This window comes from Melozone crissalis, unplaced genomic scaffold (assembly GCF_028551555.1).
Source record: "Melozone crissalis strain CALT ecotype California unplaced genomic scaffold, PUWL_Pcris_2 ptg000006l_1, whole genome shotgun sequence".
Classification (NCBI taxonomy): Eukaryota; Metazoa; Chordata; class Aves; order Passeriformes; family Passerellidae; genus Melozone; species Melozone crissalis.
Window position 1 is genome coordinate 53,812,315 of NW_026535784.1, and position 14,597 is coordinate 53,826,911.

At 38.4% G+C, this 14,597-nt stretch overlaps 1 protein-coding gene across 8 annotated transcripts in view; it reads right to left on the reverse strand.

The window, feature by feature from the left end:
* The window catches only part of WDFY3 (WD repeat and FYVE domain containing 3), a 152,306-nt gene that overhangs the window by 27,007 nt on the left and 110,702 nt on the right, over positions 1–14,597 (reverse strand). For 5 of the 8 annotated variants that reach the window (XM_054296013.1, XM_054296010.1, XM_054296011.1 and 2 more), the window contains 12 exons: positions 13,834–13,954; positions 12,860–13,077; positions 9,981–10,216; positions 8,602–8,736; positions 7,327–7,506; positions 5,788–5,832; positions 5,111–5,344; positions 3,710–3,809; positions 2,863–3,023; positions 2,086–2,315; positions 1,143–1,252; positions 103–285 (listed from right to left, as the gene is read on the reverse strand). In XM_054296013.1, the coding sequence (XP_054151988.1) occupies positions 103–285; positions 1,143–1,252; positions 2,086–2,315; positions 2,863–3,023; positions 3,710–3,809; positions 5,111–5,344; positions 5,788–5,832; positions 7,327–7,506; positions 8,602–8,736; positions 9,981–10,216; positions 12,860–13,077; positions 13,834–13,954 (1,953 nt within the window). The remainder of the gene's footprint in view (positions 1–102; positions 286–1,142; positions 1,253–2,085; positions 2,316–2,862; positions 3,024–3,709; positions 3,810–5,110; positions 5,345–5,787; positions 5,833–7,326; positions 7,507–8,601; positions 8,737–9,980; positions 10,217–12,859; positions 13,078–13,833; positions 13,955–14,597) is intronic. The other 3 variants (XM_054296012.1, XM_054296007.1, XM_054296008.1) reach the window with 2 other exon arrangements.

Here is a 14,597-nt window from a genome sequence, read left to right on the forward strand (position 1 = left end):
CAGCTACAAAAAAGTTGAGCCTATATTAAAACAGCCAGTTAACAGAGTTTATGCTGAGAAAATCCACCCTTCAGGACAGACAAATCCTCAGTCAGGACTTACCCAAATGGTTTTGCCAACACTTTAAACTCGCTTCCTCAATGAAAGGTCTGGCAACAGTTATATCCACTTGACCACGATCATTGACAGGTAGTGTCACTTTGAAAACTTCTTCCAAAACCTGTTTCTTACTGTGGATCAGCTCTGTCCACACTCTGTTTATGGCTTTTAAAAGAAGCTGGCGGCCTGCATAAGTACAAGATCACAAACAGCAAGCTCTCTACAGTGCTCATAGCATTGACATTTTTACAGTAAGGAAATTAATAATTTCTGTGATTACACTGTATTTTCTCCCCCCCTTGCATGATGTGTGAAATGCCTTTGGCCAGAGTGCCTGTTTTTGCCATTATGTATGCTATCAGAAAGTCCAACAATTAATTTTGGCAGTTTTTTCTCTGTGAATTTGAAACACTGGCTCTGATTAGTTGTGACTCATCTCCCACACCCATCTATTAACAAAATTAGATTGAAAAAACCTTATAGGAGTCTGTGTCTATAAATATATATATAATTCTTATACAATTCTATACATACATTATGCTTCATCATTTTTACATATAACGTGTGCCTAAGTACCTGCGTCAATATTAAATACACGTTTAAGAATCACTGAATACTTTCTTCCATAGCAAGTTCATAAATGTCCTTTGAGTGAAAGATTGTAAGCACACCACAAAATAGTAACTGTATAGTTTATACCATATATTTCTTATCTTAAAATGAGCCACTTCTATTGCATTTAAAACAATGCACATAAAACTGTCTTTCTAATTCTGGAGAATGTCCAGAAAACATGAAGAGCTCTTACTATTTTAACAAAACATTAATTTATCCTCAATGTGTCTATCTTGGTACTTCCAAGAGTTTTTTCATCTATTTTTAATGTAATTTTATACACACACAGCCCCAATTACTCCAGAGAGTAACTGGGTAACACACACATACCACAAGACCCTGCCCTGGGTCACTGGGGTAAAAGATTAGTGATGACAAAACAAAACCGGCATTATGAGACATCTGTGGCTTTGTCATTCTCAGATTACCTTCACTGACATCTTGACTGTAGACTCCATCTGGTTCTATATCAGAGGGGATCATAATGTGCCATGTTGTCATCCTGGCTTCTGCTTCCAATCCAAACCCATCAACATTGCTACAAACACACAATGGATTAACAATCATCAGAATAAAAAGACACAAAAACCCAAGCCAAGATAAAGCATTTGATTTTGTATCAGATTCACAAAGTTTGATACACACTACTACAGCAAAGCATCTTCACTTCTGTCCATTTGAGTTCTGACAATTTGTGGTCACAAGCTGAACTGAAGGTTTATGAAGAGATCATGCGCCACAGATACTGGTGTCACTAGCAGAAGATGGTGATATTTGAAGAAACACCAAACAGATGAGGCCATAAATGGAGAACACTGGGGTTTGATGACTGTTACTAAGTATCCTTGGATGAAACACAAGTTGTGGCTCTTCTTGGAAAGAACAAATGAAAATGCCAGGCTGGCATTTGCAGCAGTGCAGGAAAGGAGGTGTCTACAGCATTTGTCATGGACGCCTGATTTAATGCATGACTGGCCTTACTCAATGCTATACAGAACAAATACCAAGATATTGAACTTGTATGAAATGATTCAACAGACAGTAAATCCAGTGACAGGACTCTCTGACTATTAATTACCTAGCACCAGTGCTTCCTTCAATCTTTAAAACATTTCAATTTATAAAAGGTCAACAACAAAATAGCTGGATAAACACATTTGTCAGTATTTAAAATACCTCTACAAAATGTTCTCTATTTCCAGGAGCTTCAAATCTAGTTTTGTCTCAAAATGAATTTCTTAAGATTGCTTGCAACTCACTGGCTGGAAAATTATAAAAATTTGCTAACTTAATTGCAAGGTGAGTAAAAAAGGGTCATTTTAGTACTTCCCTGCCCTGGCTGTGGAATGCACTTCTGCCTGACATATTTACCTTCCCACATGAAGATTAATCAAGCAGTGAGCTAGGCAGCTGATGAATTCCTGATCATGATTTCCAGGTCCCAAAATTAAGTTCCTGTTTACAGTAAGGACCCTTAGGGAATCAAGGAGAGCCACTTGCTGAGGAACAGTTTTGTGTGCTCTTGAGAACTGATACAGGATGGTTCTGTTCAGGCAGTGATAAATGGCATCCAGCGAGAGTCCCTGAGATCTTCTTTTTGACTGATGGGAAGTAAAAAAAACATGATCAGAAGTAGCAGCAACTCATTTTACTGGCACACAAACTTCCCTTGAACTGACCCAAGCTCATTTTCCAGAATTAGCATTTTACTGTAAGTGTCAATTCCATTAATTTCAAGGACTAAAATGACATTAATGATTAAACACTTTGAATTTTAACATCTATAAAGATGCTAACAGTAAGTCTTCTAACAATTTCCAATAAAAGTGTGTGAGGAAGGTTCCCAAAAATGTCAAGGTAAATTTAGGGAGCTTCTCAAAATTAATGTGAGGGGAATTTCATTGTTTATTTTGGGGGGATTTCTAAAAAATAATGTGATCTGAGAGCATTTCTTACTCAACTGCTCTTCACAAAAAGATGTGCTAAGAAAGCTCTGTAAAGAGTGAGCCTGAGAAAGAAAAGCATATTCCATGCTTTTCCCAAACATATATCACTCTCAGATTGTTTAGTGACATCACTCCATACATTTTCACATAATCTGCAAGAATGGTTTTTCAGGCAGGGTAATACAACAAATATCCCTGTTACCTGTGCAATGAGCTGGATTATGAAGTCCACAAGAAGCTTGGATTCTTTGTTGAACATGCCCTGCCAAAGCTTATCTACCACACGCTGTGTAAAATAAAACACATTGTTCACCAGCACTTGGTAGCTTCCTCCACTCGTTATAGGCAGAGATGCATCTTCACCTAGGTAATAAAAAATCCCAAAGTTTTCTACATTTATCAAATAACTCCACTGCATAAATACATTCACATTAGTTTATGCTTTCTAGACTTCCAAAAAAGAGAAAGAGATTCAATGAAAGCTAAAACCTCATGGTTTCCCTACAATAGGACTTTCCCTTTGATGTAAGCAACTGCAGCTCTGAACTTTTATTTTATCTTTTAAAAAATCATTCTGGAGTTTTAAAACATGATTCTGGATTTGTTTTATTAATGCACTGCACCCACAGGGAGACTGTGGGTCTTATTATTAAATTAAATTTATTAAATTACTGCTGTGGCAAGAAATGGTGAGCCTTACAACGAAGTCTGAACAGAAATGCATACAGTTCCTTATGACACCTGGGATGGAAGCAGAACAGCCCAAGAGCTCCTGGGAAGTCCAGCAAGTCACCATGAAATGTGACTGGACTCCTTAAGCCATGTAGTTGTTGTGAATAATTTATTTTACAGCTTTGGCATGATCAAGGTAGGGAGGGAACATACAAGCACATCAACACCATTTACACATTAAAAGAAAGGAAAGGGCAGGGGAAAAAAATTAGGATGATCAAGTTGCAACAAAACAGACCACCAAAAAAGAAAAAGGTCACAGAATCAAAACCTGGTGTCCTGATCAATAGATTGACTATTAAACTTTGCTATATTACCCAATAAAACATCAGCTGCAAGTAGGTGGTCCATCACTCCATCCAAAACATATGTCTGAAACTCCTTCTGCTGGGTTCGTGTTGATCTTTCAGGAGAAGCCTAAAAAATGATATTAAAATAATATTATGATAATTAATATCTCTGAACAAAAAAGAGGGAGAGAGATGCTGTTCTATATTATTTCCTTTTTCCTCAGCTCCCATGAACTATATTTTTTTTTGTCTTAACATTCTGTCTCAAGTAAAAAGTTTTGGCTTTATCAAAAATCTAAGCATGCACATCGAGTATACACTGGCTGCATGCAGACTTGCAAAGCAGGCATTATTCCTTTTTAAATCCAGGAAATTTATCTTCTGCCATAACAGGTACTGGAAAAGAACACATACTGAAAAGGTACATGAAACTCTCCACTATAAACATATGTTCAACCTGTGATTTTCTCAGTTGACACAAGTCAACTCCTTCAGTAAACAACGAGCAAATGGGACAGATCAAACGTTTAATGGGCAAGTAACACTGACAAGTGATAACAAGTTAAAAGAGCTGTGAAGAACTGCAGCCACTTGAACATGATCTCAAATGTGCCTCCCGTGTCTGTGCATAACTGACATCTTCTGACATTTCATTTGTTTTTGCTTTGTGACAGTAAAGAGGTGCCCAACTGCCCCAGGAAACTTGTTAGGAAATATACAAGCATGCAAGTATGGCCCAAAATTCCTGCAGCTTTCAAAAAACTTCAGGGAGACTCAGCAACACAGGAGGTGAGGTAATGAAGAGGTAGATCAAGGTGAATGAGAAGTGATTTGAACATTTCAAAACGTACTGTCTGAAGGTGTAGGCAGCGAAACAGTAACTGAACTCCTCACCTCCTTGCCTCACCTCATTAGCAGGACAATGCTTTCTTCAAGTGTCATGAACTTCAGAAGTTGATTTACAGCAAGACAACACAATTATTTTGTGAGGTTTTATAGTATATGATCCCATATGTCTTTTTATCTAACTGATACTATCTATGGCACAATTTCTTTTTATCTAATACAAACAGAACAGAAACCCTAATTTCTGCAGGGGGTTTAAATTTTCAACAAAGTCAATAGAGATGTCATGGTTGGAAAGGTGCTTAACCACTGAATCATACTCCACAAAATAAAACTTGAAGAAAGCTTCTTATGCTGGTTTTCCAAGCCATTAAAGAAAGGTGAACAAGCTACTCTTTATGAAACATTAGTGCTTCTTCTTTTTTTCCACTCTTATTTCATGACAATTCCACTGAATCTCTGGTCATCACTAGCCTAACTTTGTAAGGCAATAGAAGAAAAAACATTTTAGGAAAATAAGATGTCACAACTAAGCTCAAATAACAAAACCAAACTAAAACACAAACCACAATGAAATTGTACCTCTAGCAGAAGGTCTACCAGCGGAGTCTGTTTGCTGGCTGGTGTGAGACATAGGTTATCAATGATCATCACACGCATGAAGTCAAACACAAACTTCTTGGCAGGGTGGTTGGTCAGGTAGGTCTTGGTGCCCACATTGCAGTATTCTGATTGGCTCCTGTTCATGCCAGAATCAGCTGCAAAGGCTTTAAACTCTTCAGCTGGGGACCCAACTTCGTCATCGAGATCAGTGACCTGAAAAAACCAGCATGTTAAAACTGCAGAGATCAGCTAATTAATGGCAGTTTCTTCACTTCTCTATTCTTTGCTTGTCTTTCTAAAGGTATTTCACTGCACATTTTGCTTCTTAAGAAGCCTTTTTAGAAAATTATGATGTTCAGAATCAGTTCTCCAATATGGAAACATCCAGTTTTGGATTCTCAAGGCAAATGATGATCTGGAATGTGTTACGTTTCATGCTCCCTGACCAACAGAATTGGATGAATTCTAGATACTTGGCAAAAATAAATGTTGTCATTGAAAAAAAAACAGAAGAAAAAGAAAAGTTTTGAAAAAGTTATTAACTGAAGCCGTTAAAATAAAATCAAGACAGAAGCCAACTAAAAAAGGCCATCAAGCTTACATAACATAAAATAAAAAAGGAACTGAGCCTTTTTTTTTTTCTTTTAATACAATACCTTCATCAGAGTGCAGTTATGGGTAAGCCGGTTTCCCAAAAATCTCTAAAAGAAGAAGAAAAAAAAAAGGGTCTCCACAGCTTTCCCATTTCTGATGAACAGAAACCTTGAAAGGCTAGCTCTTAAAGAGGACTGTAACAAAAGCACAAACAGTAATGAAAGCTGTCAAATCCAGAAGACTGACTCTTTCTATGCAACTCCCTTCCATAAATGAAAGAGGAGACAATATGATTTCCCTCAACAGGCTTCTTGCATCGCCAGCTTACATGTCAAGTAATCAAATGTTTTGAACATTTGGTCTGCTTTAGCCGGAGAGTGTTTTCAACAAATTAAGAGAAGCCCAAATACGTATTCCTTCTATTTTTAAGAGCAATCTCAGAAAAGCTGAAAGACCTTTAAAAAAGTTAAGAATCTTCTCTCAAGGCTGAATTTAAATTATAATGTTTTGTTGCAGAAATCTGGCTGTGATTCAGCTATTTCACCAGGCACTGATGAGTGCTACACATTTGGGCAAACAGAAACACAGGAGGAGTAAATCTATTTGGAGTGAAGAGCACCCTCAAACAGCAAAGAGCTCAAGTTGCCAGGCAGCTACACAGAATTTCAAGGGATCTAGTAGTTAAAGCCTGCTTAGAGACACAAGGCTCCTCTAAAAACTCTGTACAGGTAAATGCCAAATCAGCATTACCAGTTTGTAAGTGGAACTTTTTTTGAGAGAGAGCAAGTTCCTAGTATGTACTTGAAATGCAAGTTTAACAAAAAAGCAAAAAAGCCCATGTCTTTATGAGAGACTCACCAGCAGGCACTGTTAAAAATTGGTCTCCCACTTTTATTGACAACAAAATAATAGCACAGCACAAGTTATTACTTCCTGAAGTTTTTTTATCATACTCTCCATAGTTCTAGCATTTGGCAACCGCTAGACTAATTATCCTTCCATGTTCTTAATAAAATTACTTTTAGATGCTGGCCAACAATATCTGGTTTTTTCCTTTCCATTCATATTCTAGAAATAGTATCATTTCAAATGACACTAGGCTCAAAGAAAACTTCAGCCAGCAATGCAAACAAAGTTGAATTCACACCCTCTCTTGGCCTGAGCTCAGTAGTTTCAGGAAATACAAGAACACTGCTTTGTGGTTAAGCCACAAAACCAGAAATAGAAATGGGAAATGTGAGGAAAAAGAGGTTTTAGGTTTCATCACATCCTCCAGAGCAGAGGGCTGACAGTCTCTTTTGCTTGTGTAAATTTGAGCTAGCATTTTTCATACTATTGAAAATAATGTCCTCTAGAAAACAAGCAAACTGTTTATTGCTCCTAAAATGCTGCTTCTGATGTCCCTGCACAACAACTGCCCTGCAGTTTAACACACTCTTCTCTCAGATCCACAACCCAAGTACAAAAGATCCAGCTCAGCCCTGATGATGACCTCTTGTGCAAGTGAGTAGAGCTTTATCTTGGTACGACTGGTAATTGATAAATCCTCAAAAGTAACACTCATGTGAAAAATAAAAAAGGCAAGCAGCTGGATTTCCTACCATCTCCGAGTATGGTCGGATGTTGAAAGGAAACACTGTTGCTGCCAGCGCACACAGGAACTCTGGACTCATCCACAGGGAAATGAGGTCAGGTACATTGTGATACAGATACCGAAAGAACTGCATCAGGGTGACTGGATACTCCCGAAGCCAAGAGCCTTCTTCCTCTGACTGCCAGGGCTGGGTTGGGAAACAAACACCAGATTAGCACAGACTGCAGCACTTGAATACTCGCTTCAGAAAGGAAGAGCACGCTTTCAAGCACTGCTCAAACAAGAGACCAACTGCATTTTACAGCACATCATTGACCATAAGCTAAAACGTGTGCCCTGTCATGTAATGACTCGAAATATTGGCAAACATGGCCAGACTGAAGCCAACCCCAAATGTGATGGCACAGTTGAACACGCCTGGTGTCAGCACACTAGACACAGCACATGTCTCTGAGCATGTCTGAAGTGTATCCAAACAGGTGAGGACCAAACACAATGATCGGTCACCAGCAGAGAGACAGAACATGTGACAACAGGAATGGGCTCTGCAGCAGGTAGACTTGTCCAGAAGATGCTTCTGGACATGTTACCTTGGGAGAAACATGCAAGTAATAGAGCATATGACATACACATGATGATCCAACAGGTGACAACCAAACAGGCGCAGCTTTTCAAGCACTTCAGGAGGCAATCTCAGCAGATAACACATTCTGGCTTCAAGGAAATACATAATTTTCCCACTGAGAAACCAACTTTCCCTACTCTTGACATTAGATTCAAAGATGAGAGGATGACACATTTCTCTGGCAGTAAATTAATCTCTTCTGGCATGGGGCTATTCATAGTCAGGGACTTCTCTGCATGGAGAAGGTTCATGAACGAAATCTGCAACTCACAAAGCTCTGAGCAGATGGGATACAGAGTCTCAAACATTCTCCCATGATGTTAATTGGGAAAGAAAGGGAATAATCTCTGACAAGGACATTGTATTCTTCTGCTTTCTTGTTTCATTTTAACTGCAGCTAAACAGAAAGCTCAGCCTTTTTGTGGAAAAACAGTGATAATTTTGTGGCTACTAATATTTCTACAGATACAGGGAAAAAAAGTAACATAGAAAAACTCAAGAAAATTACACTTTCCATCCAAGTATTACAAGACTAACTCACAGGCAATTTTGTCATGACACTAACAAAACCTCAACCTTTCTAATTTGGCTTTTAACCATGTGGAAAACTTGAACAACACAGTATACTGAAATACAAGCAAAATTTCCAATGCTTACAGAATTCAGCATGCTCCTCAGCATTCCCAGTAACAAGAAGGCAGCTTCTGTGCAAACACTGTGTATTGAGGAGGTAACAGTGCCACAGGAGGCAGGAACTCCAAATATGAATGTCCAAATGGAGTCTAAATCAAACTGCAAGAGGTGAAAGAGAAGACATGAAATGATCCTTTTCTCCTGGACAATTGTATACTGCTTTTTATTACAGATACAATCTACTCATTTTGCAGTAGATAAAAAATTAGTTTACATCCTCCAAACTTTATCACCAAATGTAATATGAAGGTCACATGTCACTGAAGAAAATTTCTTTTAACCATGAGCTAATGAAACTGCAACTCTCATCTTCTCACTTTTTCTCACTTCTCATAAAGTATGCATATGTTTTCAAACAAATGAATTGTCAGCACACGTGCCACACAATCAACTTAGTTGACCAACATGCAGCAGTAAAACCCACATGGTATTCCGTAGAAAAAAAATGAACAACACAAACAAATCAAGTTGTATTTTCCAAGTCTAAATAATTAAATCAATTAAAAATAAAAAGGAACCAAGTGTCCACCTCTAGTATTAAGAGTGCTACTAAGTAGTTGAATTTAGTTTCAGTTTAACAGTGTCATACTTCAATGCTGTAGGCAGAGGAGTGAGTTTCATGCCTCTGCCTCATGATAGCAGAGTGCTGAATGTGTGCCAAGTATTCCTCTTGAGAAAGAAGGCAGGCACTTTCTGGTTTGAAGTTTTACTTTTCAGTTCTCACTGATAATGATGTCAGCACTGCACCCATTCTAAATAGGCACCCAGTCTATCTAGAATGGAGTGTGTGGCTTTTCTTCATAAAGCACTACCCCGGGGTTTTCTAGGCCTGTTGTAGGAAATATAGTATCTATTCACTTACTTCAAAAAAGCCCAAAATAACCTGTTCAGAATAAGAACAATCAACATTTTTCAGCAACAACTGAGTTGTCTCCCTACAAAACCACAGAGACTTTCTGAAATAAAAGCAACCTTGTTTTGCTTGTAACCTGCGAACTCTTTTTAAGATAGCAACTGCCCACTTCTTAAACAAAAAAAAACCAAAAAACCCACCTCACAACCAAAGCAAGTAAGTAAAAGGTTATGTTCCCTTCAGTGTCCACAGCATGCCAGCTTGAACTAAGGATCTACTTCTCATTTGACCCCAAAATGGACCGGAGTGACACCAGTGATGGCTAAGCCAGAGCAGGCTGGCTTCTACATACTCCCAACCCAAAGGGCTTAGCACTAAACACCACATTATGACTGTGAGTCAGCTGCAGAGAAGGAAAGGGCCTGGTTAATTAATTATTTTCTTTCACGACAGACAGAATTGCATTCACATCTTACTGGATAATCCCTACCTTGGCACCCTGATTACACTGGCTGCTGATGACAGGCGCACTGACCTGCAGGTTTTCAGGCAGCTCAGTGACTGGCTGCTGCAGGAAAAGGGCCATGAGGAGGAAATAGAGTGCAGGCACGTTGGTGTGCTTTGGGAGAAGGGACTGCAGGACGGGGAAGCCTGGGAAGTGACAAGCATCCCGGTTAATCTCCCGCACTGTCGATCTGCCACCAGCACTCCGGCCAACATTGAACCCTGGGGGAGAAAACAAGGCACAAAGCAACAAGGTTAAGGGGGAACTACCTGTGAGGACCCTTCTTGCTCACCTGGTGAGATTAAAAGGGAACCTCCTCAGAAACTAATGCTGTACAGAACAAACATGCACATACAGACTATCACACATGACACCATTCTGCTTCTGATGTCTCATTTTTTTTAAACAATTAAAAAATAAAGGAAATTACTGCTTTCCAGTACCACATAGATGACTGTTCCATACAGACTGCTTAATATAACTGCTTACACAACATCCATTTTCTGGCTGTGACCATAACTTCTGACTTTTAAAACACTAAGGTTTCTGAAAATAGGTATTTTGCTGGCTGAGAGTGAAATATCACCTTAATCTCAGTTACAGATTTATATAATGAAGCAGCAACCCATGGTCCATTTAAGTCAACGGGCAGCTAATTTGTGTCCAGAGAAGTCTCAAAGGCATTTTGTTTCAGATATTTTGTTAATGATTAACCAGCTGGTAGTAAGCCTTAAACAGCCTTATTTTATTTAAGTGCTGCCAGAACCACTTTTTGTGACCATGCTTCTACCTATGTATTTCAACTTCCTACTTAAAGGAAAAAAAAATACACTGGGTGGCAAAAGCACTTATTTTCAAGCAAGGAAAGAAGCAGGAAGACAGGTCAGTCTCCACATCAGCACTATGAGACATTGGTCTGACACTGCCAGTGGTCAGACAGTTTTTCTGAGGCTCAAATACAGATACACTTTCCACCAGAAACTGACTTTTTAAACAGAAAACCTCTATCAGGAATCAAATTAATGAAATCTGTGCTACACAGCTGCAGAAATTCCATCAATAACCTTCAACAAAATTCATCATACTTGGTTTCATGAGAAATCTTGGAGCCAGTATGTTATGATTTCTTAAAAAACACAGCATACAAAAATTAGATTATCTGTCACTATCAGGTTATGAGACTCAAGTTTAAAAATATCTTTTTCACCACGGTCTAGCTTGGATACAACTGAAGTGATAGTATAATAGGAAAAACAGTGAAACTTGAAAAACACTGTCAAATGTAATTGTAAATCAAAATCTTACTTAGAAAGATTTTGTGACTGAAGGAAATATTTATGATATTGGACATTTAAAGTACATACTGAATAAAGAATGGTTTACTCCCTAAAATGCCAATGGTTTTCAAGTTTTTAAAGCACAACCAGGCAAAGGAAATGCATGTGCAAAATTGTTTCTTAAATAAAATACAGAACCTTAATCAGAATGAGCCAAACGACAGATGCTTTTTATTTTAACAATAAAATATTTGCATGGGTTTTACAGCTTCTGAAAAACCATTTTCTTTAATCCTCCTAATTCACGGCAATGCAAAGAACCATCCTATGCTCGTAGCCGAATATCCTGAGGGATGTATTGTGGGAAACAGTAAAAGGAGAGTCTTCTTTCAGCAAAAAATAACAAGATACTATATTTGAAACCTATCAAAGATACAAAGCAGAAAGAAATATTTTTTATATTTTTGTATTTTCATTTCAGGAAGAGCCCTCTTCATGAAAGAAGACTTCAGTTACTTCCTTATAGTAGACTTCAACAAGACTTCAGTTACTTCCTTATAGTAAATCAATTCAAAAAAACTTTTAGTGCAGTACCAGATCATGTACAACACAGACAGGTGGCCCCTTGAACAGCTATTTACAACAATGAAGTACCATTGATACCACTGCTCTGATCTAAAGGCTACTGAGGCTTATGAAAGACCCTCATTTAATGTCAATGAGTTTGCACCAGAGCCTGAACAGACATTCATGTGAAAAGCACTATTTTATATTGACTAGAAAAAAAAACAGGTTGGTGGGAAATTGCCACTACACCTCTCTATAAAGAGCTGACAAGCGTTATTTCAAACATTTGGAGATACATTTCAGGTAGCTCAGAAATGCTCAAAATGGGCTCTGTAGTACTAAAATCTTATACACAATCCTAGGTCACAAGGGGTAACTGAAAGGTCTGATAACCTGGCTAACAGAGGATTTAAGAACCTGGAAAAAAAGCCTTTAACAGAAAGTGTGCTTGTGTACACAAGAAAGCAGTGAGGGAAAGGAAAAGAAATGCTGAGATCATACTGTGAACACAGAAATTTCCAAGACAGTAAAAATTCAAACTGGTAAATCTGATGGACACAGCACTCACTAGTCAAAGCAGCTCAGATATAATGCTGCACAATAACTATTAAAAGTAATCAAACAAGCCAATTTTACTGCATCTTTATTAGCTGTGTGCAAAAAGCGCTGCTCAATGCTTCCTTTGCAAGTAGCTCAGCCATGCCTGCCCACGGGACACACTTCACCTCACCCTGATGGTAAAACAAAAAAACCAATTAGCTACACATGATGCACCAAAACTGAACTACAATGACATCTGTGTCATGTCAGCTACAGGCAGCGTTGTACAACCACTCCCTTTTGCCTAGGAAACCCTAACTCTTGCTTGTAAGAAAATGAAGTGCAGAAGCATCTGATGGCAGCACAGACAAGAGTTGCAGAAAGGCCTCAGCCAGACAGCACCCCCACAATAACCCAGCTCAAGTCTCCAGCACAGGTGCTCCCAGCAGCCCCTGAGCCCCGAGGGGCTGAGATGCCTACCTAACACAGTGCCAATCTTATTGGTCAGGACAGAGTCCGTCTGATCCAGCCAGCCTCCACCACTGAGACCTTCCTTAAACTTAATAAGGATGGACTGATTGCTCAACAGGACCACGAGAATTCGCATGGCTGCCGTGACTGTGGTGGAATGAAGATGTTCTTCCATAAACATCATAATCCAATCAAAACCCAGTGTCTTGACCAGTTCTTCACAAGCCCTAAGTAAAGGGAAAAATAAAAGTCACATTTTACAGCATTTAGTGTTCCACTAGACAGCAAAAATCAATGTCCTCCACTGCAGGGAAAACCTTAAGAGCAAATTTTTAGTTAAGTTTGCTACAAACAAGTAATATCACTTATCAACTCTTTATAAGAAACAGGTGATGTGCATTTGTTTAGAGGAAAGGAAGGACTAAATACAGCTCCTGGGACTAATTCCATTGTGTGAGATTTCTCCAATAGCTACTTTTGATAACAAATATGGAATTCAGAAGTGAAATCATCTTGTTGAACAAGAAGTTTTCACATGACTTCTTAATGAACTGGTATTAAAAATGAAGGAAGATTGTTTCGTTTTTATTATGGGAAGAGTTACTTGGGAACATTTGAATGTGTTTTTTGCAATTTAAAGGGGCATTCTAGGGTTGATGATCTTAATGATAACCCTAACTGAAGCTTGTGGATCTCAACCAAATGAGAAGCTGATAATCCCACTTCTCTAAAATCAAAAGTTTTCTCTTGGACAGATTTTGTTTTTCTATAGCCATACATGAAGTTGAGATAAAACAACAAAATTAATAATGTATCCCATTTCTACTAGCATACCCAAGAGTAATTCAGTGACATCTGCATAAATCATTGAACATTTCCTACAAAATGATGCAATTCAACTAGTGATTTGAAGGGTGGCTGTATAATTCCTCCCCTTGAAATATTATATCCTTTCTCTGCTTCAAGGGTTTTTTTGTACTTACTGTAAATTAACAGTTGTCTTTTCTTTAGATGTATACAGAAGTTTCAGAAGGATATCTAAAAGTCTGTTCCTCAGTAGAATAAGATTAGCTGAAACAAGTCCTCCAAAATCATCCTCTGTTCCTAAATATTGAATAAAACCAAACAAAAAAAGAGTCAAAATCAGTATTTTGGAACTTGGGCATTTTAAAGGCTATTCATAAATTGCATACATAAGCAAATACAACCTGATCCCCCCACTCAGGCTCCAAGGAAGCTGTGCTAAAGTGCAAGCAGCCTGTAATATGGTGCTGAGAAATGTCTGGTGTCTCCTTATCACTGTCCCACAACTTCAGGCAGCTTGAAGAACAGGTAAAAGAGAATCATAGCCTCTCAGACAATAATCTGAAGTGAGGTGGTCACTATCTGGCATCCTTCCTTCCCATCCCTCCCTTCTCTCAAAACTGCAAGACATGGTAATTAAATAAACATTTTGCATTTTGAAAGCAGAGTGGTTCGGGGGGATGTGGAAATTGTAAGGAAGTGACCCTGATACTTCCCAAATCCCTCCAAGCCTAAGAAAGAGAGAGAAAAATTAGTTTCATTTTCTTTCAACACATCCCCAAGCTCATCATCAGTTGAAAAACACATTTACTGCAACCAAGGCAAACCATGCAGCTCAGGACTAACTTTACAGCTATTTTGCAAACCCCTCTTCCTGTAGCTTATGCTGTCAAAAGAGGACCCTGCTTTTATGTTATTAAAAAAAAAAAAGGCAGCACAGCTT